The following is a 25000-nucleotide window of genomic DNA, read 5'->3' as shown; positions in this document are numbered from 1 at the left end:
ACTCCGCGAGCAACGCGCCATCGAGCTCAACATCTGGCGCTGTTTCAACTGCTCGGCAACAACTGCCAGGCATTACCAGCCTCGCACCAGATCCCTCTCTCCTACCGGTCCGCAATGGCGGACAACAACAGACTCCGTCGTCTGTGGATTTCTCGCTGTCCTCCTCTCAACAAGTTTTGAATCTTGGCACACCGTAAGATGCAGCCCTCCTGCATACCAACTACAGAGTCCCTTCTATTGCCAGCCATCTCTCCAACAGCTGCATCACAGCCATAACAAACGGTGAGTATGTGGACCTTGCTAGCCTTCTTCCTTTTTCGTCTCTACTACGGGACCACGTTACCGCGAACTCCCAGCTTAAACCACAAGTAGGAAACGAGGGCCTTACTATACCCCTCCCATCCCAGGCTAAGCGCCCCAAAATTACTGGGATCGACCGATGGCCCGACGCTTTTGCCATTTACTCGTCTGTACTCCTCTCCTCCTACCCATCCCGGGGGGTGGACCAATTCGGGATGTTCAGTTGTACCTAGACACCTTTACCGGTGTCCCAAAAGCCATACTTTATAAGGCCTGCAGCAGCTCGGATCACGTAACCGATTCCTGCCCCCTTTCTCCCAGGTCTACAGACTCTTCAGGCTCCAAGCGTGGTGACCTCTGCTTCAACTTCAACAAAGGGGTCCCCTACGTCCGCACCCCCTGCCCCTACACTCACCAATGCAACAAGCCCGGATGCACTGCAGCCCACCCAGGAAAGGACCACCATGACTCCTCAAGCTCTGGACCCATACAGTCAAAGACTAGCCACACATCTCGGTCACACTGCTGTCCCATTCGTTTCTCCCCCTTTTCCCAATTTTCAGGTTTATCCCATTGGGGATAAACCTGTGTGCTTCGCTGACAGGTGTGATCACGCCATTCCTTTGTTCCTTCATGCAAAGGTTTTACCTATTCACTTTTTGTATTATAAATTGCTAGCTGAAACAATGCATGATGTAAATAACGATGTTATCCCTTCACAATTGAAGGATTTGTTCATCCCTACTGCAAAAATTCATTCATATAATACGCGATCTTCAGTTTCCAACAACTTTTATATTAAAAAGTCAAAACTTGAAATTGAACGAAAATCGTTTTCAAGAATTGGTGCAAAACTGTGGAATGAGATACCAACTAAGTACCGAACACTACCAAAACCCATTTTTAAAAGGAAAATTCGTATGATCTTATTCAATATATTAGAATCTGAAGACTCCTATGAAGACTTAGAATCGATAATCTCAAAAGTTAGCAAATACTCTTAATAGCCATCATCTTTGCTTCGCTTATCTTATCTTATTCATTTTGTCTTATTTATCTACCTCTCATAATATACTGCGTTGCCAACCTCAATTACATAGCTAGGTGTTTCTTTAGACTTAATCTGTTTTCGTATTTACTTACCTATCTAATTATCTATCTATTTCTCGGTAGTCTTACTGTGTGTATTTTCTTCTTCTTTTACTGATTATCCTGGCCCGCCTCGATTAGCACTGCTACCTGCGGAGCCAGGGGAATAAGGACTTATTGTCAAATAATAAAATGTTGTTGTTGTTGTTGTTGTTGTTATTGGGGTTGTTCCAAAAAAGCACTCCACCCAGTGGAGAACCATTTTTCACCTTTCCTTTCCCAAACATCAAACCACTAGCGTTAATTCCCACATTAGCCCAACCGACTACTCCTTACACTACCTTACCATAGATATTGCCATTTTTATCATTCAGAGCATTGGTCAAGGGTGCTTCATGTCCAAGTTGGACATCAAGTCAGTCTTCCGCAATATCCCAGTGCACCCATCCGACTGGGGGTTCCTCGGCATGAAATGGAACGGCCTGTATTTCTTCGAAACAGTGCTCCCCTTTGGATTGCGATCTGCACCCTATCTTTTTGACCAATTTTCCTGCATGATTGAATGGATAATTAAAAATAAGCTAGGTATCCCTAACGTGATCCACATTCTGGATGACTTTTTCTTCGTCACCAGCCCCCCTAGGTCGGACTGCCTTACAGCCCTTTGCAAAATCCTTTGTCTTTTCACCGAACTCAATATCCCTGTCGCCCACGGTAAAACTTTTGCTCCTGCCTCCTCCTTAGAATTTATGGGTATTCTCCTTGACTCTACTAGAATGGAAGCTCGTCTTCCCTTGGACAAACTAATCCGTCCTAAACAGGCCCTTCAACAGTGGTTAAACCGTAAATCTGCCACTCTGAAGGAGCTCCAGTCCCTGATTGGTACCCTACAGTTTGCCTGCAGGGTTGTTGCCCCAGGCCGGGCTTTTCTGCAAAGAATAATTAGTTTAACAAAGGGCATCACTAACTCCCGCTGGCACATTAAACTGAACGGGAATTCTGCAAATGTGGTTAACCTACCTTAACCATTGGAATGGAGTAAGTCTTTTCTTAGGGGGTGACTCCTCACCTGACCTGCAATTGTTTACGGACACCTCTTGGTCCCATGGGTTTGGTGGCTATCTCAATGGGGAATGGTTTCAGGCTCCTTGGCTCCCTCAACACCTCCTTAACCCCACCATGGGTATCGGCATTGACTGGCAGGAACTGTTTGCAATTTACATCGCCTGCTACCTCTGGGGCCCTTCGTGGTCAGGCAAACATATTTGTATGTGGTGCGACAACCTGCCAGTAAAAGTGACCGCCCAGACGAAAAGGATGCTTAGACCATTTCTTCCCAAACGCGTTTCAAAACAGTGTTTCAAACAATTTAAACGCGTTTCAAACAGTTTCAAACATGTTTCAAATGCGTTTGAAACAACAGCGTTTCATCGCGTTTCAAAAACAAGTGTCACATTTGATTGCGTTTGAAACAGAAGAATTAACATGTGCATAATTATATTATCAGTCAGTTCTTCTTCATGAATTACCTTAGCAGTCTGTAAGTTTTTCACGTTTTTTGCGAAACGTTTCTGAAGCTAAATAATTTCAAGATATTTTAAATGGAAATGTCTGTTTTTTTGCTAGGATGCCAGAGGTTTTTCTGTCCTAGAGCGACGGAATGGCGAGTCGCGTAGAATTGAGAAAAACCGGTTCGCCGGTTCGTTCTTTCGTTTTTCGCCTTTGATCTTTCGTCGCCCAAAGATGGCAAAAAACCTCTGGGATTTAGGGAAACCAGAAACCCTACTTTTCAGGAGGATTTGAGCGTAGTGGATAACGAGTATAATACTATATTTTAGTCAACCACAGGTGAGATATTTCCGATATTTCTGACACGTCCTTGTCATGCAAACATACTTTTAGTGAAACGTTTCTGCCCAGAAGGCTTTAACGACGCTGAGAAGATCTTGCTAACTTTAAAGTGCTACCACAATCAAATTAACAGATACCTTTTTTGTTCGCCCGGTCAATACCTTTTCTTCAGTTAAAATAATACCTTCACTATTTAGAGATAGGCGTCTAGCTTTGGAAACAGCGTTTACTTTTTCTACAGTGAATTGTCACGCGTGACTCGGCGAAATCTGCAAGATCTCTAGAGTCGCAATCTCCGAAATAGGCCTTATCACGGTTTTCGACGCCATCTTGACGGGTAGGCAAAGCGGTCAGAAATCACAGTGTTTGTATGTGAATCCGATAGCAAATAACTTCTTCCAAAATTGAATTTTTTACAATTTCTGAATCGCAACGTTAAAATACTAGGTAGAAGATTGTATTCACCAAGTTTGAAGTATGTAGCTTGGCTAGAAGACGCTCAGTTAATTTTTTGAATTTTCCACACATTTTGTCTGTAAATTTGGCTGTGTAGACAAACGTCTAGACGCAGTTCGCGGGAAAAAAATTTTAAGACTAATGTAGAGAAAATTTAAAAAAAATAGCTCAGCGACTTACAGGAAATCTACATTCTTCAAATTTGGTGAATACAATCTTCTACCTAGTATTTTAACATTCTGATTCACAAATTGTGTAAAACTCAATTTTGGAAGAAGTTATTTGCTATCAGATTCCCATACAAACACTGTAATTTCTGACCGCTTTGTCTACCCGTTAAGATGGCGTCGAAAACCGTGATAAGGCCTATTTGATTGTAATCTCGGAAGTCTTTCACAAAATCTTATGTCAAATTGCAGTTTTTTTCTAAAAATTAATGCGCTCTGTGTCGTTTATACATTTAAAATGATTCTTTTAAGGAAATTGAATTACAAAGTGTACTCTGTTTTAAAATTAAGAGAACGCCCACAAGAATTCAGAATCTCAACAGTCCAAATTGAATTCTTGTTTCAAGTATTTCAAAATATTCCTGTGACCGAGTTTATAAGATCGACCGTGAATTTGGAGAGTGGTTTCAATGGCAGAAGTTACAGAAGTACTATGAGGATTTAAATGTTGGCTTGAATGGAAGCTACTGATTCTCCTGAGGGTTAGCTTTGTAGTCACGCAAACGGCTTTGGAGTTGCTGGTATTTTTCCAGCTGATTTTGTTTCATGCATCACTTCAACATGCACACTTTTACACGCAAAGCCACGTTTTATGCATTGAAATGTCACTGGCAACGCAGACACAAGGCAGACAATGTTTCCACGGCTATGTTTCCATGATTAAATTTTCTACCGGACTGTTATTTCACACAACAACCCGCAAGGTGTCAAAGCAGTTTACGCGGAATTCTCGCTCCTTACTTTAAACATTATGTCGTTATTTAAACAGCAATATATTCCCCTTGGCTTGTTAGGAAAAGAAAAACTCATCCACGTTTTCTGATTTATTCAGAAACCGGTAAGCTAATCAATAAAACAAAAGGGTACTTTTAAGAAACAAATGAAACGAAAAATTACTCCGTGCATTCTCTTCTGAAATAATTTGGTGCAATAGTTAACAATTATATTCAAATATTGAATATTCACCGATAATCACTTAGCCTGAGGCGGATAATTGTTTTAGTATAAATACACAGGTGATTATTTCAAAAAAGAGAAAAAAACAACATTTCAACGCGAAATCATCTTCACTTACAGTGGCAAAACGCCTACTGGCAGCCATTTTGTCCGTCGAGGTGATTATCGGCTGATAAGCCGAGATAGCGAGCCAATGAGAGTGCGCGATTTTGTATAATCACCTGTGTATTTATACTAATAATAATTATGTCACTGTTGACAGATGTAGCACAGGTTGGCGTTTCAAACAAAGATAAGGATCTTTTTCTTTGTTTCAAACACCTTGGGTTTGAAACAGTTTCAAACGCATTTCAAACAAAAACGCACTTGAAACGCTTTTTGGTTAAGCATCCTTTTCATCTGGACGGTCACTCTGTTGTCTCCATCATCAACTCCAAACGCTCCAAGTCCCCTAGGATCATGGACCTCGTACGGGCCATTACGATTCTTACCTAAGAACACAACTTTTCCTTCACCCCTAGACATATCCCTGGGCTAGATAATTCAATAGCTGATTCTTTGTCCCGTTTGCAGATGGACCCCTTCCGTCACCTGGCTCCCAACGCCTCACCCTCCCCCTGCGTCATCCCTCTATCAGAAACGTCAATTAAACAGCTTCCGTTTCCCACTACCTTGGTGCATCCCCTGCTCCAGCTACTAAACGTTCTTATAGTGTCGGTCAAAACCATTTCATTTCCTTTTGCCTTATGCAAGGGTTAATTAGCCCCTCTACGCCCCTTCTCCCTGCATCTGAAATTACTCTGATTTATTTTGTCTCCCATTTAGCCAAAACAGTTTCCTACAATACCATTAAGCTTTCCCTGTTTGCCGTTCAAGACCTCCATAGGCTACACAACCTTCCCTTAAAACTCCCAAAAATGTTTCGACTCCAGAAGGTCCTTAATCAAACGTTCCCAAATCTCTGTTAAATTAGATCGCTATCCAATTACAATCCAAATCCTGCAGTCTATTTTCAACTTTTACCAACCACACTGGACTTGTCACCTCTGCTTTAAGGATGTCACCTTTATCCCTCACGTTGAATCTCCCGACTACATGCTTGTCATGATTAAACGGTCCAAAACAGATCCCTTCCGCAATGGTTGCACCCTAACCCTAGCAAGGTCCACTACCTCCATCTGTGCTGTAATGGCTATGAAAGACCATGTGTTCCAATGCCAACCATCATCAGCAGGCGCCCTGTTCACCTTCACCAGTAGCAAGTGGCTCACCCGAACTTCTCTTACTCATGAACTCCGTGATGTCCTGCAGCAATGCGGCATACAACCTCAACTCTATTTCTCACATAGCTTCCGTATTGGTGCTGCGACTAGGGAGTTTAAGAAACGATGACGGCTACGGCAACGACAACGCCAAAAAGCAGTAATATTATTGGTTAAAAGAACCAAAATGATCGTGCTGCACGTGCGGCACGCTTTTTTGAACAATTCTCTGCCGTACTCATCAAAACTACTACGTGAAATAACCAATTTTGAGGTTTTGACGACAACGTGGACAAACTACAGTTAATCTTTGAATCTCACTCTTTACTTCAAATCCGTCCTTACCAATCCAGTTATAGGTCACTTCGCTCATATTGAAGAATATAAACAAGATGGAATAATCATGAAGTACTTAGAATAGCTCAAACTTATATTTTGAAGTGACGTTTTCGTCGCCGTAGCCGTCGTGGTTTCTTAAACTCCCTACTACTGCAGCTGCTGCAGGGATTCCTCCCTGGTTAATCAAGGTACTGGGCCACTGGTCTTCTGACTGCTATGGAACTCCTCAAGAGACACTGCTGGCTATCCCTAAACAACTGACAATGAACTGAAGTAATAATAATTACTCGGAATACCTGAAAGGTATCTGAGTTATATTCTGGGAAAAATTTAGTTTTCTGTGCAGCAAATGGAGAATAGAATTAGGAGGCGGTGATTTCATTGGCTAAAAGCAATGTACTACACCCCTCCGAGCAATACATTTGACCTCCCTCCTTGACTAAACAACTGCAACAATTAAAAATAAACACAAACGCGAAGGAGTAGATTTCAGATAGCGAGAGACTTGAACCAGCCTCACATCTAACAGAATTAGATGAAAATCGGAATTTATAACCTGCAGTGGAGCAACTAAATGATGGGTTCTACTTTGGGGCTTCAGCGTGACTCGTTAATTTCGTTTGCTGATTCAAAGCCCATGTTCCACGATATAGCAAATGACGCAATGCAATGCAGCTAAACGTGAATATGCTAGATTCAGCCGTCTAGAAATGTTATAAATAAGATATTTACTATAATCCTGCCAGTTGACAACATGACTAAATCGCCAGTACAGAACTTCCAGCAGCGGTATGTTATAAATGGCCGAGATTTCTTAGTCTTTCTGCCTCAGCTGTTCTTTGTACGAACATCATCCACCGATGTCTATTTTTTCTTTTTATTGTTAGTTTCTTGATCTTCATGTTAGTTACCTAGAGCTGGAGGTCACCGGCCGCTTTATTCACAACACTCTTAATTTGGAACCTTCACAGATCGTGGCAGATGAATACCGTTTTTCACTTACCCACATTAATTACAATTGAAACCAGTTTATCTGATGTCACGCTACATACTAGATCCCGCAAAGATAGACAACGCCCACGTAATTTCCATTCCAACAACCAGTTCCAAGACATACTACCCCTATAGCTATGTCACCTGTTGAATTTATTTGCAATTGTAAACATTAAGCGATTTTCACCGGTACATTATCTGCGTTGTTATTAATGAGCAACTGGCTGCAAAAACATTAACTTGTTTTGTTTCGTACTTGGCAAATTAAAACATAGGCGCTCGAGAGGCGCATGTGACTACTCCAGAGATGTGCAAGGGCAAAAGAAGTAGAATATTCTGTCATGTGAACAGGGGTGGCTGAATTGTGGGAATTGATTCACCACAGCTTCCATATCGATAGTTTTTCGACCATTGAAAAATTTACGTGCGATAGATCATTTTCACTGTCACGCAACAAAAAAATAAATTCGAAACGTTCGATGAAAAAGGCCAATAACTTGGAATGTTGCGGGAAACACATTTAGACACCACCTCCAATTCTCAGATCTGTGCGGTACATCGTTTCTGAGCTCTTTGTCGAAGCGTTGAAATCACACAACTTTTACTTGTGTAGGTGGATCAAAGTGGACTTTACTTTGCCTTGAAAGCGCTTACTTTTCGCTCATGAGATAAAAAGTATGAACACATCTCCTAATGTACTAGTACTTGAAAGGCTCAAACTGCTTAGATTAAGAGGGATAGATATTTATTTTCAATCAAATACAGTGGAAGCCCACCTAACGGCCATACATTCTCTTATAGAAAACCCTCGTTAATGCGGTCACCTGTTATATGGCCAACGGCCACAATTTTAAATCCCAAACAGTAGAGTCCTCTATAATTTCGTCCCGTTAACTCGGCCACTCCCGCCAAACGCCTGTGACATGTTAATTTCACTGACCTTCGTTAGTTACCGCTGTAATCGAACAGCCAATTTACTTTACAAAGTACTGTCAGCAACACTCCTCCCTGTTTTCACCACAAACATGATCTTGACACTACTGTAAAATCCAGTGAGGCAAATCGTGAAGGGATTAAGTCTGTGCTTTCATCAAAAACACGATTGATACTTAAGTCTTTCGGTTAGGTAATTACGGCGGCTTCCGTTTTTTAGAAGCATAGTCCTGTTCTTGTTTTGATTTTAGGCTCAGAACGTACAGTACACTTAACAATTTTAAGCGTTTTACCTACTGTGCGAAGTTTCAAGTATTTTATACATTTACTGTACGTACATTCCTGTTGTTTATTAAAGAGAAAAGTTTTTCTGGAAGACTAGTGCAAATGTGATATTTGTCATTAAGTCCCTTTAGTCATGAATTTCACCCTACCCCCGGTAATACGGCCAAATTTTTTTGGGCCCGTTGATGACCGTATTAACGGGGTTCCACTGTAGCTTGATATCATGGTGTCACCATGATAAGCTACGTAAGGTGACAATTAGGAAATTCGAAATACTGTATTTTCGAAACGAAAGACGTCATGGAACTGGAAACTTGGAAGAAGATCTATTTTTCGGGTATCTTCAACCTCCTATAGATGACAATTCAGAAGACCTTGCTAATTTCTCACTGTGAAACCATCTATAGTTTGACAATTACGTGCTACCGCAAAGCTTTGTTTATCTCGAAAACGGCGGCTTCATTAAACGCGTAAACAGGCTCAATTGGTCGGTTAGAAACAAAATACGAAAGCTACATTCAAGTAACTGTTGTAAGAATTAAAGCCTCACCTCAGAACCGTATTCTTCACAGATTATCATCTGCAAACACGGGGCACCCAAACATTTCGTTCGTCCACGCGAACTATCGGCAATTCATCGTACTGTTTGCAGAGTCCGAACTTTGGTACTCTTCGTATGCGGATTGGCTTCGAAGTGTATTCTATTGTTACATACTCATTTTCGGAAAAACTAACACGATGGCAATAGTGACTACGCGCCATGCACAGTAGTGACAAAAACTACCTCGATCAAAATGTACCACCCTACTTCTGCGCCACTTGGTATTCCGAGTAAACGCTTTAAAAAAGCGTCTTGTTATTGTAGGTTAGAGCCTTCTTTGTTGTCTACCTGATGACCAGCATCATGACTACTAGGTACTCTTCAATACGTCTCTTCCTAATTTAAACAGTAACATTATTCTTGGGTGGCATCAGAAGCTAGACCTGGTTCCCTAACAGCTGTTTCCCTAGCCCTGCATATTAAAATACGTGTGCAAGCCAAACGAGGCGAAATGGGTTTTTTGGCTCCCCCTGAGGGCTATGCATGCCTATATCGTATACCATTTCTTCTACATGTGGCAGTTGGTATTCCAGCCAACATCCACACAATTTACTGTTGGGTGATTGTGTTCCCCTATTCTTGACCATAATATTTTTGGCTCACACAATCGTGGCAGGGAAGTGCACCCTGGGCTGCACTTTACCCCACAGTAGGTGGGACAGCCCTCCTTGGCAATAGGTCCGGATTGCTTCTCCTAGGGACACTGCTACCCTAGGGGGCATAGGCTCTGCCTTCCCTGCCACCCACGTTTTGCCAAAAGATAGTGATTAACATAATAATTAGAATTGATTTAAAAAATAAATAGATAAAAGGAGAATTTGTGTTCCTCCTTTTCTAGTTTCACAAGCCTTGCAAAGGGTGGGGAGGAGTAATCATCATTACCCTCAGTTGCCCCTGCCCCTCTCCTAGACATGCGAATATCCCCCGTGGCTCCCCCCCCCCCCCCCCCCGCCCCTTTTTATGTCACTGACCTTAAGGGACTCATTAATTATTAACTTTATAAGGCTGGTGGATTGATAGCCTGTACATGACTGCATCTACAGTTATGGTGGTGAGAGCACTCGCCTTCCCCCAATGTGGCCCAGGGTATCGATTCCCAGATTTAATGCCATATGTGGGTTCTCTACTCGGCTCTGAGAGGTTTTGATTTCAGTTGATTTGTAGTCTGCCCAATTAGTATAAGAGCACTCTTGCTTGGCTAAAGTGATTATCATTATTATTATTACAGAGGTTGGTTAAAGGGGATTGACATAGTTTTTGAGTGTCCAGATGTAGTTTTGTGTTCTGCCAAGTCTCGATCAAATCTTAATTTGTAATGTCTGGTACTTTATAGAATGAGGTGAGGTTTCTCAAACCTCAATCCTTGCATGGTTTTACTGTTATCCTGGCCAGGAACATGATTCAAGGAAGTCAGAAAGGAACATCAAAGATGTGCATGTTTGTTTCAAAATGATGGCAAGTTAATCCAGAAAGCATGTAGTCATCAGTGAGAACACAATTATTCATACAATAAAAATCAAGAAACAGTGCTCTGATTGGTTTGTAACACTGTTCTAGGTTTCAGAGAAGATTGCTGGTAATGAGAAAGAACTGCACCAACCTGTTACACCATGCGAAACGACTGGAAGAAGAAGGCCAGGACGAGGAAAGAGGACTTCATCTGCAGTGACGGAATTTGAGGCATGTGCTTAAAACCAATTTTGGCGGTTGTGTGTGATCAAGGCTACGAATCCAAGGAACCTTTATTCCTGTTTAGAGTAGGAAGAGGGAGGAGAACTGATTTAGTTGGGCATTACTAAACCATGAAACAGTGAAATACCAAAACACCGAAACAGCGAAACGTAATACCAAAACACCATATATGACCCCGCCATACATTGAATACTAACTGAGAAAGGCTGGATTTGAGATTAACAAATATCTAGACGTAAAACGTTATTGCTCCTAATTCATGGAGATTAGGATTAGGATTCAGATTAAGACTGAGATTAGGCCTAAAACCATGTTCAATCTCAAATCCAACCTTTGTCGGTTAGTATTCAATGTATGGTGGGGGCATACATGGTGTTTTCAATGGTGTTTCGTTTTGCTTTTTCGTTGTTTAGTAATGTCCGGTATTCCTTAGTAACAGTTCTCCTGGCTCTGCTTGAAAAGTAGCGAATTGGTCAGCCACTGACTACTTCGGATTCTTTAAACTTCTTATTTTCACTTGGATTATTTGTCATCCAATTGACAAGTATGTACCGTAAGTGTTTGTATCATGTTTTTCCCTTGTGTAAGCTTTTCAATTTGTTTACAATTATTTTTCAGAAATCAGTGGTAAATTTTTTGCTATGTTAGGGTAATTCATATTGCCTTGAGACTCTGATCAATAATTTTTGCATGCTTTGTAACCCTTATAAATCTCTCCTTTAGCGTAAGGTTTCTATTAGGTCAGATATTGTATCACTGAAAAGCAAAGAGTGAAAAGAACTTTAAGGATAGTGATAACTTGTGTCTGCCACGCCCTTTCCTTGTCTTGGAGCCTTCACTGGAACCGGGATTGAAAAAACTCCAAAAAATTCCAGGTTCTGTACATTGTCACAGAAGAAGGAGACTCAGTGTACTGTTGAGATCACTCGCTTTCCATGAGAGAGGATGAGGTATGAAAGAGAACGGATCCCCATCAAAGTTTTTTAGTTTCGCAAAGGTAGTTTAAGTTCTTGTTTTCAATGCCACGCAGATCTAAAATTTCATAACGTCCTTACGACTGGCCAATCAGGTGCCTCACTTAAAATACCTGTGTAGCTAAAATTAGATCATGGAAGACACCCATGTATGGGGATCCGTTCTCTTACCTCATCATCTCTTGCTTTCCACCAATAGGTGCAAAGTGCCCAATAGGTAATAGTTACCAACTTAAGAATCTTGTCATGTTAAGGAAGTTGAAGAAACACCAGCGAAGAAAAGCAGGTATGGGAAAGAGCCATTCATTTTTGAAAGTCAAAGTCCATCTTTGCGTCCGGAGAAGCTTGCTGGCGAAAGCAACCCTAGAGTCATTTTCACTGGACCCGTGGACAGACAAGGTGAAAAGGTGTGAAACATTTTGATATAATAATAATAATTATTATTATTCCAAAATATGCATTGACATCATACATTCCTAAAGGGATTTTTGCACAACCTTGGTCACTAGAGTAGGGCTGGTTAAAATTTAGCATGTCCATGATTCTAGCCTCTTCGCTCAGTTGTCATCAGATCCAGATGTCTGTCCGAATAGGATTCTCAAAGGTCTTTTAATAATTGAAAGGTGTTGCAATTGAACCCACTGGGAACTCGGAAAAATCCGAGCCCCAGATGGGATTCGAACCCACGACCCTCCGTGATCTAGTACGGATGCTCTAACCACTGAGCTACTGGAGACTCTATGGTGAGCAAGGGTGAAATGTGGGTATTTGACTCGACAAATGTCGACTGACAACATAGCTCATAACTGCATCGCGCAGTCACATTGAGAGCATCATTGAAATCCAGTTGCCTGTATTTCTGTGAACGATGCGGCGGATTGTGGTTGGCCACATCGTAGTTACAACACTTTAATGGCCCACCTTCAACTGACAGGCATTGCATGCCACGGAAGAATTTTCATAATGAAAATTCCCCCCGAAGCTGAGATTCACCCAATTAGGTCGCTGCGATAAGCAATGTGAATTTCCATAACAAAAACAAGTCATCTTGCCACAATAAGAACACTTCAAATCCATCTTTTTCATAAATATACTTCCCACATGCATTTCTCGCTTACGCTTTCTCAATTTTTTGGGATTTTGCTTCTTTGATTGCTGTTTTTTTAGTTAGCATGATATCTACACCACATCTTGGTAAACGAGCAAGCGCAATACGCATGCGTACTACCCAAAGCGGCCCAGGGGCCCGTTTCTCGAAAGTCCCGAAACTCTACGGGACATTTTCGGGTGTCAAAATTCCCTTTGTATTTCAAGAACGGAGAGGGTTTAAGTCGTCAAACTTCACAGACGTCTTTCTTTTAGTTAGCTTGAAAACATGTTAAAAGATCAGCTTTCCAAAGCAAGCGGTTGGCAATTTCACAAATGGCTTTTCTATTCGGGACTTTGGAGAAACGGGCCCCATACCCCGGCAGTTGCCACCACCTTCAAAACAAGAAGAAAACAAAAAATTCATGTGCAGAAAGCAAAACACAATCTGGCAGAACAACTCCGGTTGTCTAGAAACGTTGTATCTCAAACTCTCAGAAGGGGATTTGCGAAACGAATTCAAACAAAAATCCCAACATGTGTAGCCACAAATGTTTCTCGAAGATCTTCCTTTTGGGTTTTATTTTGGGTCTTTGTCTGGGCGGCAATATTTCTTACACTGCGGTCAAAACTTCCCTGCAAGAAACCGTCTCTCCCACGATGGATGAACTTCTCGCTTTTACCAAGACACGGATTCCCACCATGTTCGAACCGGCGGCAAAACCCAAACCTTTGCTAGTCAAGACTCTGCGCGGATGGTTCGATCTCAGAAGAAGAGCAAAACTCGACAATGACCATTTCTTCGTGAATACGCTAGAACCCATTTTTCGACGACCTTCTCGATATGATGTTGCGGTGCTACCGCCGATCTCTGAATTCAGACGATGACCGCAAAAAAGACAACGAAGAACAAATCAACGATTTGTTAACACGCACCGAAGAAAGGTTAAAAGCGCTAAAAGACGACCTCAACGCTGATCTTGCCTCTTTTCTGAAGCCCTTGACAACCGCCTTTCGCGGCTTTGTAAAAGCCTGTAAACAAGACTTACGATGGGATGACACCGACGAAAAGGAACTCCTTCTGAGAAGATTTAGCAACACAATCTCCCAAAACCGGGACATCCTTAATCAGAGTATGAAAACTTGCACCATAAACTCTGGATGATAGAACAAGAAAATTACTTCAAAGACGAATTTTCGTACGAAAAGGAAATATACAGGAGGGTGTATAGAAATTAAGTTAAATTCACATTGCGTGTCATTCGCCACACCACCTACAATCTTGGATAAAATAAAATGGAACAGCAAACCCCCATCCCCCCCCCCCCCCCCCAAAGCAAGGATGAAGCCCTGCAAAAGCCAAAATGTGCCATTTTCCCATCCTTGATTTGGGGGGAGGGTGGTACAAATATCCCATCTATTTTGTCCAAGATTGTTATGGAAGGTGTCAACATCACGAAATAGTGGTCACTGTTATTAGAGAGTCATCTTTTAACTCATTTATTGCTTGAAAACACTGGTCTGTCACCCAGTCACACGCGTCACTGACGGATGTCCAGACTTACTATACCCGGAGAGAACATTTTTGTACATCGTGTCCACAAGGTTAGAGAAACACGCTCTTGAACATGGCATTACTCGCAAATCATATAAAGAGTTCTGCAACAAAAAAGGACCATTAATGTTATTTCTGAGCTGAAGTCACAAGACTGTGGACTTTTTATACCTCGTTGAAATACCGTGCAACAATAATGAAAGACTGAAACTTTTAAGTTAGAACTTTTTTAAACTGTGTAGTGCACTCTAAGTTTGTTAAGGTAATTCCCTTGAAATTGTTCTATCAAATTTTTTTGGAAACTTGGCATAATTAACATTCATGATAAAATTATGAACATTAAAAAAATGCAATAAAAAAATGGGATCACCGTGCTCGTTTACGCGTCAGCAGGCTCTTAAAATGGGGTGTTTTTACTGATTGCGCGTTAAAAATTCGAATCACCTTCATACAGAATTAAGTCGTGGTTACTTGAAAGATACAAAATTTTATTTTGAAAATAAAGCTCCTTTTATTCACATAAGCAGTATTGCTTCATATACACCGTTTTTGATTGCCTGGTTGTAGGAATGGTGCACTTTTTGGGACAGTTCCGTGGTTAGCTTGAAGTCCTCGCCTTTGCCAAAATACACCCAGTACGAAACTGTTTTCCAAAAAAATTCATGTTCTACTTCTTGAGGGAAATCTCTTGCGTTTTGTACGCGCACATGCTAATGTGCGGGCGCTAATGACGCAAAAATCGTGCGCAGTAGGGATGCGCAATGCAATGCTAAGGAATTACCTTAAAATGACACGTTCAACGTTTCACTGACGGTTTACAAAAGGTTTTTGTGTGATTTAAGATGGTTTGCAACGGTTTTCAACGGTTAATCATGATTTACAGCCAATTGAAATAAAAGTCGCCGTGATTCTATAGGTGTCTCTCACTTCCACGACAAAATCGTGAAAAACCGGTAATCTGTTGTAAATCATGCTAATCCTTATGTTTGTCAACATAAATCGTGTTTGATTTCCAAGAATGAAAAAAGGAAACAATATAGATAAAATTTGCTAACAATGATCTGTAAAGGCACCCATACTCTTCTTAAAAATAGCGCCAAGGTAACAGCCACTCCATGGTTTGCTTAGAGGTCTAGCATGCAATATCGGTGAGCAAGAGCAGGGTACGTGATATTTTTAGGCAGGTTCGAGTCTCGCTTGCAGACAAACTAACTTTTTTTTTTCTTACTGTAATTATTCCTGCAATTACCAGCCGATGCATTTTCTATATATGTTTTATAGCGTTCTACCTTAAGTGTATTAAAATAATTACAATGTAGTCAGGCATAAGCTTGTATTTTTTTCTTCGTCCTCTACGCAGCAGAACTCTCTCTTATTTAACAATGCATCCTGCACTTCATAAAGGCCAGTCATAAGTAAATTTTTTTATTCATTTTATATAAATTAAATAAGCACATTTCGTCTGTTTTGTATGAGTTCACTGATAAATGACCAGGTTTGCATTGAAAGCAATGAGCTTTGAAGCATTTGTGCACAGCTTTAATTAATATTGTTGTGATTGCTATACATGATGCTATGAGTAACGCCAGTCGAAGCTCTCAGACAATCTTGGACAGAATAAAATGGAATAGCAAACCTCCATCCCCCCAAAGCAAAAATGAAGCCACACAAAAGCCAAAGCGTGCCATTTTCCCATCCTTGATTTGGGGGGTGGGGAGGGGGTACAAATTTCCCATCTATTTTGTCCAAAATTGTAACTGCCCCACCCCCCCCCCCCCCACCGCGACCCGCCGCTCTCTTGATGACCCTCCGCCCCACCCATCCCTAAAAACCACCACCCAACCCCCCAAAAAAACAGCTTGAGGGCGAACTGCACTCATTGTAGGGGCGAAATGACTTCTTTAGGTTTTTCAAAAAAGTTATGAGGTTTGGGTTTGGACCCTACATAGAGAGATTCATACAGATATTCATATTAAAATTAGCAAACACCTGCCAAAATACTACTTTAAACATATCTTTATTATAGCTTCAAAATGCCAAACATACATTGCACTATTTGAAATCATCGCTCCACGCATCCTAATTCTGGGGTAGGGTCAATCGAACACACCCCTAATGTACCTAATACTTTGTTGCAGGTGGTCACAAGCCTTGGTGGTCAACTGGTTAATGATGTTCATAGTTGTACACATCTTGTTACAGACAAGGTGAGGAAAAGTGCTTAAGGACGTTCGCACCCATTGCTACTGCGAATTTTTTCGCACATATCATGCACACGTCATGCATTACAGACCACAAAGGTAAACACGATGCTAAACCACAAGAATGGAACGTGAAAGCATGTGAAAAAAAAAATCTGTATGTGAGAAGTTACAAATATTTCGCCTTTTATGCTCTCGTGCGACCGAAATTTTCTTTCTTTGACTAATATGTATCGTTTTTCAAGGTCTATTTAGCCTCAAAAAAAGACAACAGCTGCAAAAGTTTGTTTAGTTATATTAGTTATGTTGAATTGAGTACGTTTACCTGATCTAAATTTCACTAATGTAGCTTTTTTATTGCTGACAGTTGTAAGCTTAAGATTGTCTTAAAATAACGCAAGTTTCTAAAAGTGCAACTCAGGATCTCGAAAAGAAGCACGGTGACCCCCCATTTCTTTGCCTTTTTGGCAAAAGTAGATCATTACCTTTCTGCGTGGCAAGTTTGAAAAAAATCTGTATGTGGGAACGTTTTAGGCAAGAACGTCCTTAAGTTGGTGCGTTAATTATTTGGGTTTTGCTTCCTAGGCATAGTGTATTTCTTTGGATCCAAGGGGTCGAGTAGCAACTCAAGAAAGCTACATGTACCATATCTATTATCAGACTTAACCCTTTAACTCCTGAACTGCCCCTTATTGACGAGTAAAATCTATGAAGTCTCACCCCCCAAGAGTCAATAGGTTAAAATTTCTGTACTCTTTTCGTTTGATTTAGACATCCTATTGATTTGGTAACTAAACACCCATTTCAGCACGTCTTTCATGAATCCCTGGAGATAAGCATTATTATTATTATTATTATTAGAGCGGTTTTCAAATCAGTGTCGTAAAACCAAAACCAAAGTAATTACTTTGGCCAATCAAAAGCATGGAGACAATCCGTTAAACCCATCAAAACTCTAAGTAATTACACGTAGCGGACACAAAGCGTGGGAAAATGTGCATGCGTGAGCCGCGATTGGTTTTGGTTTTGGTTTCACTTCTGATTGGTTGAAAAAATGACGCGAGAACTTTGGACCAACGAATGAGTGAAGTAATCATAAACCAAAGTAGTTCTTTTTTATTTTATTTTTAGTTTTTTAATTTTAAATTTTACAATACTATAAAAAAAATGTACATTACGATACAATAGCCATACAGTACAATGGTAAACACTATTAACATTACAATACAATAACCTACTAATAAATCAAAACGTCAAATAATACATCAAAAGTAGTTCACCTCTATTACAACACTTTAGCAGGCCATTTGTCCTATTATTACAGGGTAGATATCTAAGGCACTCAAGAGGAAACCTGATGTTAAGGATTTGCTAGAAATATCTATATTATGTATTATGTATGGGGACTCGGTTTATCGCATTGTTGAATCATAAATAAGGTAAAAACGGCTCCCATTTCTTTGGAATTGTTTGGGTGTTTTCAATGGAATTGTTCACATACTCATTGTTTTCAATTTGATAAATATGATTAAAATAACGAAGAAAATCATCTAGTTTTGGTTTTCTTTCTCTGTGTCGGCATAACCAGATGTAATATTTAGCGCTCAAAAGGCAAAAGTTTATTTGGAGATTGTTTTTAGTCAGGTTATTTGGCCTCAGACCCAACGCAGTATCTTCTTGCATCAATAACCTGACAATCTTGCAGCCACGAAAGCACACTATACCAAAAAGTTCTAGTGTTTTCACACTTCCAAAAAACGTGCAGCAAATTTTCTGTTTCGGATTGCCAAAAAGAGCATTTTTCGCTTTCTACTACTATCTTTTTAAGAAAATTATTGGTTGCCAAACGGCGATGTAAAAATTTAAAATTGAAGGTTATGAGTTTTGAGTTTTTGGTACATTGAAAGGCCAACTGGTAAGCTGCGGTCCAATCAATCTTTTCATCTTGTGGGAGGTTAAGGTCATTGCTCCATTTCTCCTGACACGAAAGAGGTTGCGCACTTTTGAAAGAGATTAACTTCTTATATACAAGTCTAGTTGGCTTTGCACCCTCTAGAAATTTCGTAAACATACATTCATATTTGTGGTATAAGTCGTTTTTATGAAGACTTTTGATTGCAGAAACTATTCCAAAGTAGTCAAGGAACCTGATTTTAAGGTTATATTTGTTTTGAAAATCAGTCCAAGTGAGAAAGCTGGTGGAGATGTCCCATAGATGTTCAACCTTTGTTACACCTTTAGCGTACCAATCTTTATAAAAAACAGGTCTATTACCGATCCGTATCAAGGAATTGGACCACAGTGGCAACGACCTCAAATGATCCTCAGATGACACTTTTGCCTCAAAAAAAACTTCACTCCAGATTTCCAGAATTTCCTTAACAAAGGAGCAAGATATTGTGGTCAAGCTTGAAATATCCTTTTTATTCAAATTACTTCTTAATAGTACGTCTCCTCCATACTGTTAAAGTTCCAAGTCAATAAAGGTTTTCCAGTTACCACGGTTATTAATGTGATTGTCAAGGTACTTTTTGGTCCAAGTGGCTTTTAAGGATTCGTTGAAAGAAAATATATCCATCATTTTTATTCCTCCTTCTGCGATATCGTTTATCACAACATTTCTTTTTATTTTGTCGCCTTTACCGCTCCACAAAAAATTAAAGAAAATTGTGTTGATTTCCTTCAATACTTTTTCATTTGTTCCCAAAGAGGAAAGAATATATACTAATTGAGATGCAGCAAGACTCTTTATTACCGTGATTTTCCCTATAAGGCTAAGCCGGCGAAATTTCCAGCAACGTAAGCTCGCTCTTACTTTTTCTAGTTTCTCATTGTAATTCTGAAGCATGGTTATACCTGGATTTGTCGAGAGCCATACACCAAGAGTTTTGACCTTTTCTCTTTGCCATTTGAAGTCAGTGTCAGGGCATAGCTTAAGAGGCGCGTTCGCCTTGGAGCCTATCCATAAGGCCTCTGTTTTTTTGCTATTGAGTCTGAGGCCAGATGCCCTGCCAAAACTATCCAAAAGCTCTATAGACTCTTTTAGAGATTCCTCAAAACCGTCTAAAACAAGTGTTGTATCATCAGCTTACTGCCTCAATTTAATCTCGGTGTCCTTTAAAGTTATGCGCCTGATCTTCTTGCTTTTGCGAAAGGTTTCGGCCATTGTTTCTGCTGCAAGAATGAAAAGGTAAGGTGACAACGGGCAGCCCTGCCTTACTCCCTTGCTTCAATGTTACAGTAAAACACTTTTACCCATTTGATGAGAGTTGGGCCAAAACCAAAATGCTCAAGGGTTTTATGAATAAAAGGCCATTCGAGAGAGTCAAAAGCTTTTTCAAAGTCAAGAAAAAGGAGAAGTCCCGGAATATCTTTTGCTGCTGTATATTTGATAACGCTGTCTATTAGCCGTAGATTCTCCCCTATAAATCTGTCTTTGATAAAGCCTGTTTGGTCATGTTATATACGCTTAGGGAGCATACTTTTTATCCGGCTTGCTATAGCTTTAGTTGCAATCTTATAATCGCAGTTTAAGAGCGTGAGTGGTCGCCAATTCTTTATCAAATTAGGATCCGTATCTTATTTTGGAATCAACTTGATAACACCACGTCTTTGTGAGACTGAAAGCTGTCCAGCATCATAAGAGTAATTTAAAGCACTAATCAAGATTTGACTCACATCCCTCCAAAAGACTTTGTAGAATTTACATGGCAATCCATCCGTCCCAGGTGTTTTATCCGAGGTCATGTTTTTTAGAGCCTCCAGGCATTATTTTTCATTGATTAGCCCTTCCCATAACAGCCGTTCTTCTTTATTCAGAACCTTTTCATTGTGATGCGGCGCAAAAGTGAAAGCTGTGATATATTCCTTTGCTGTTTTAGTAGAATATAGGTCGTTATAAAACGTTTCACATTGACTTAATATCTCTTTATCTGTAAAGTAAAGTAAAGTGGTGCATTTATATAGCGCCTTTATCACAAACGTCTCAAAGGCGCTTTACAATGATCATTTTACCCCCAGCGGACTGGAAGCATATACAGGCGCAAATGGCAGCCGCTTCTAAGCAGTCCATGCATGCTGGTACTCATTTTACCGACCTCGGAAGGATGGAAAGCTGAGTGAACTTTAGCGGGAAAGAAAGTCACCAAATATTCCACACTCTCTCCGGGACCTTAGGGTTGGAAGGCAGAGATCTTACCACTGCGCCAACACCTCCGCTCTAAGGGCAAGAGCATTGTCATCTATTTTGAGCTGGGCTATCGTCACTTGTTTACAGTGCCTCTTTTCCAAATTCAGAAAATATTTCGTGTTTTTCTCACCTTCATTATACCATCGAGATTTCGATCGCAAAATCGCTCCTTTTGTTTGGTATTCAACTATTCTTTCTAATTCCTTTTTCTTTGCTTCTAGTTGCACCCACAAATTTTGTTTTTGAGAGTCATCTACTGAAGCGTCAGATATACGTTTTTCTAAAATTGCTATTGACTGTTCGATTTCGTTCTGCTCTGATGCCATTTTCTTCTTTTTCTTTATGCCAAAATTAATAGAACTCTCTCTCACTTTCAATTTCACCATTTCCCACAGCAAGCTAGGGTCAACAGAATCGTCGTTTGCGTATTCTTCCTTAGTTTTCTGTATGGTTGATTTAATCTGGCTTACGTATTCAGTCTCTTTTAAAAAAGAAGTGTTAAGTTTCCAAAATGCCCGGCCTCTGGCATTGGAATGTACAGAGAAAAACAAAGAAATCATCGAATGATCCGTTTTATATCCTGGTATGATATCAGCTTCATTGATGTTACAAAAAGTGCTCTGATTAAGAAGAAAAAAATCAAGCCTGCAGTGAACTTCAGGTCGTCTTTGTCGCCACGTGAATCTGGAAAGATCGGGATGTAGAACCCTCCACGCATCAATTAGATCTAAGTCTTCACAGAAGGTTTTAGTACCTTGTAAAGACTTTTGATGAGTTCTGGCAAGGCCGCCCTTTTTGTCTTTTTCGAGGTCAAGTACTAGGTTAAAATCGCCTCCGGTTATTATCTCTTCGCATTTAAAATCCGACAAATGATCAAAAAAGGAGGTGAAAAATGTTGCATCGTCTTCATTAGGACCATATAAATTTGCCAGGGTTAAAAGTTTTCCGTTTGTTTCTAAATCGCAAATTATAAAGCGTTCCATGGGGTCGGAAAAGGATTTCGTAATTTTAAAACTGAAATATTTGTTGAAAAGCATCGTAACCCCGGCCTTTTTGCTAGAGCAACAGCTGAGTATGGCTTGATAGCCCCATTCGGCTCTCCAATCGTACATATTGTCTGTGGTACAATGGGCCTCTTGAATGAAGTAGATAGTCATTTGCTTTGCTCGTAACCAGTTAAAAACCTCTCGTCGCTTAAACCGGTCCCCTAATCCTCGTACATTAATCGATCCTATTTTCAATTCCATAACTTAAGGTGGATAAGGTTGGCCTGTTTTTCTCATGAGTGCTTTTGGTGGTTCCGGGACACATGACCTGGCGCCCGTTTCTCGAAAGTCCCGAAACTTTACGGGCCATTTTCGGGTGTCACAATTCCCGTTGTATCTCAAGAATGGCAAGGATTTAAGTCATCAAACTTCACAGACATGTTTCTTTTAGTTGGCTTGAAAACATGTTAAAAGGTCGGCTTTCCAAAACAAGCGTTTGGCAGTTTCACAAATGGCTTTTCGGGTCCGAAAAGTTTTTGGGACTTTCGAGAAACGGGCCCCTGCTTACATTAAACATTACATTACATTACATACAAGAAAAACTAAAGAATAAAAATGAAGCAAACACCAATACACATAAAATAAGTATTTTAGGACCATACGGATGACCATGAGAATAAAGTCGTGAGGTGTTAACTTTCCAAGACTTTTGATAAAAAAAACAGTAATCACCGCCATGAAAACTATTTGTTCGGCCAGTCATTTCTCTTAAGCTTCGTTATTACCTGCAATATCCAGTTCATTCAATAAGTGTTCAGGAATGTTCTCCGAGTTATATCTCTGTCCCCCAATGTGTAACCATCGGCCCACAACTTTCACCTCATCACCTTTTTTCTTGGCTTTGTGCATCGCTTTTATCAACTTTCTTCTGTCTGCCTGAACCAAAGTAATTCGCTAATTACTTTTGACACTCATTTGAAAACTGCTCTATGGTTAATTTCTCTTAGTGCAAGAGTGATTTCATCATACTGGCTGTGTTAAAAGGCCTCTTCCTTTTAATTTTTTTTTGCATCGTAGGTGCGACGTACTGTCAAGTTTTTATGTGGTCTTTCTAGAGGTGTTATTATTGTTCAGCCATCATGGTTAGAAGCTTGCAAGAAGGCAAAGAGTTTTGTGGGTAAGAATGGAAGTGTTTGCCAATGTTGAACATGTGCTATACTCACATGGAAGTCAAAACAATCCTTTGTTTGTCATAATTTGCAATTATATAGATGCATCACCATTCTTAGTCAAGGACAGAGATGCAGAGGAGCAGTTCAAGTTTGACTTACAAAGGCAAGGTTTCTTTTGTTTATTTGCTAATTTAAGATTCACTAGCCTAGTTTGCATGGACAAAATACAAACATCAGGCACCTAATTTTACAGTACCTTGAGTTTCACTCAATTATGGGAAGAGAAGTCTGTGTCCCAAGATTTCATCTCGTGACAAAAAGGCAAAATATAATTTTCCTCTCAGATCGCATGAGGCAGCCTGCAGGCAAGGGCTTCTTGAAGGATACAAGGTTCATGTCACTAGAAAGGTGAAGCCTGAACCATCCCAGATGAAAGGTAAGAAATTAAATAAATGACTATGTGTATCATATCCTGATAATAAAAAAAGTTGGGTGTATAACAATGTTGAGTGGTATTTTAGACCATTGTTTGAATTTGCTCAAAATTGGCTGATTCCAGTACACCTGTATTTCATTTGGTATGGAATTTTTCTTTAAAATGTTGCCTTGAACTTCTTTATGTACATTATGTGCAAAAAAGTGTTGACTCTATCAAGTGAGAAGAAATACTTTCGAAACTTAAGAATGAATGATCCAGTGGTTCTCCTGATAATGCAATAATGGTTGATTCACCATAGATGAAGGTTCAACATTGTGCAACATTATCGTTTTTGCTGCTTAGTAAATTTTGCACCATGTGTCATCGGTTTTTTGAGACTTAGAACTGAATGATCAACTAATGCCAAAATCTAGTTTGGGCTGGATATATGAGCATCTCCCTCGTGTTATGCATCAGGCCGTCAATTCTCTATTATGCATCAGGCCATTAATTCTCTATTAAATTTTTTATTGGTTCTTATAAAGTTTAATTAGTATATTGCTATCTAAGTATGAAAAAACAAGAGTATTATTTTCTCTTCTCAGATATTATTCAGAGTGCTAAAGGAAAGGTGTGTATTCTGCTTGTTGATATTTCCCTTTGATGGAGAGGAGAAATAATAATTTTTATGAAAGACATACTTATATATAGCAAAGGTGGATGTGAAATGGTGTTCTAACCAAAAGATCATTACAGAAACTTAAAGGAGTTTTAAGTAATTAATAAGCCCGAATAAAGAAAACCTAAGTTAATTCATATTGTAATATTATTTATGAAAAAGAAATTAAAGCATAACATGAACCTAAAGTGACTGAATGGCCAGAAATGTTTGCTTCACTGTCACAGTGGTGTGGGAGGCGCGGTGGCCTCGTTGTTAGTGCGCTCGACTCCGGATCGAGTGGTCCGGGTTCATGGCCTGGCCGGGGACATCGTGTTGTGTTATTGGGCAAGACACTTCACTCTCACGGTGCCTCTCTCCACCCTGGTGTATAAATGGGTACCGGCGTAATGCTGGGGGTAACCCTGCGATGTACTAGCATCCCATCCAGGGGGGAGTATAAATACTCCTAGTCGCTTCGTGGTACGGAAACCGGAGATAAGCGCCAGCCTGATGGGCCTTCCTAGGCTTGTAACAGAGACTTTTAGTAGTTTAGGTTGGGTGTTATAGCGCACAAGTGGACCTGTGGAACATTATTTTATTCGTTTTTGTTTTTTAGGTTTTGTCCAGCATTCCACAATCAATAGAAGACAACAGAGTATTTGTGATCTCCTGTAATGAAGATAAAAGTGTTTGGAAAAAGCCTCTTGAGGCTCGGATTCCTGTTGTCAGTGCAGAAATTTTGCTCACAGGGATATTAAGACAAGAGTTGGACT

At 40.2% G+C, this 25000-nt stretch overlaps 2 protein-coding genes and 2 pseudogenes across 5 annotated transcripts in view; all 4 read left to right on the top strand.

Annotated features, from left to right (window-relative positions):
* Positions 1–25000, top strand: part of LOC137988531 (uncharacterized) — a gene marked incomplete at its 5' end in the record, with an annotated part of 670231 nt that overhangs the window by 234881 nt on the left and 410350 nt on the right. The window lies entirely within an intron of this gene.
* The window catches only part of LOC137988468 (mediator of DNA damage checkpoint protein 1-like), an 86160-nt gene that overhangs the window by 58025 nt on the left and 3135 nt on the right, over positions 1–25000 (top strand). For 3 of the 4 annotated variants that reach the window (XM_068834473.1, XM_068834474.1, XM_068834471.1), the window contains 8 exons: positions 10851–10977; positions 12218–12366; positions 16739–16807; positions 23054–23153; positions 23248–23311; positions 23493–23584; positions 24172–24197; positions 24844–25000. The exon at positions 24844–25000 is cut by the window's right edge and continues 7 nt beyond it. In XM_068834473.1, the coding sequence (XP_068690574.1) occupies positions 10851–10977; positions 12218–12366; positions 16739–16807; positions 23054–23153; positions 23248–23311; positions 23493–23584; positions 24172–24197; positions 24844–25000 (784 nt within the window). Of the gene's footprint in view, positions 1–10850; positions 10978–12213; positions 12367–16738; positions 16808–23053; positions 23154–23247; positions 23312–23492; positions 23585–24171; positions 24198–24843 lie in introns of all 4 variants that reach the window. The other variant, XM_068834472.1, reaches the window with a different exon arrangement.
* Positions 2166–5580, top strand: LOC137988513 (uncharacterized; annotated as a pseudogene).
* LOC137988512 (uncharacterized) lies at positions 5627–6792 on the top strand (annotated as a pseudogene).

This window comes from Montipora foliosa, unplaced genomic scaffold, assembly GCF_036669935.1.
Source record: "Montipora foliosa isolate CH-2021 unplaced genomic scaffold, ASM3666993v2 scaffold_420, whole genome shotgun sequence".
In the NCBI taxonomy this organism is placed as follows: Eukaryota; Metazoa; Cnidaria; class Anthozoa; order Scleractinia; family Acroporidae; genus Montipora; species Montipora foliosa.
The sequence above is the reverse complement of the archived record's forward strand: the minus strand, read 5'-3'. Positions and strand labels throughout refer to the sequence as shown.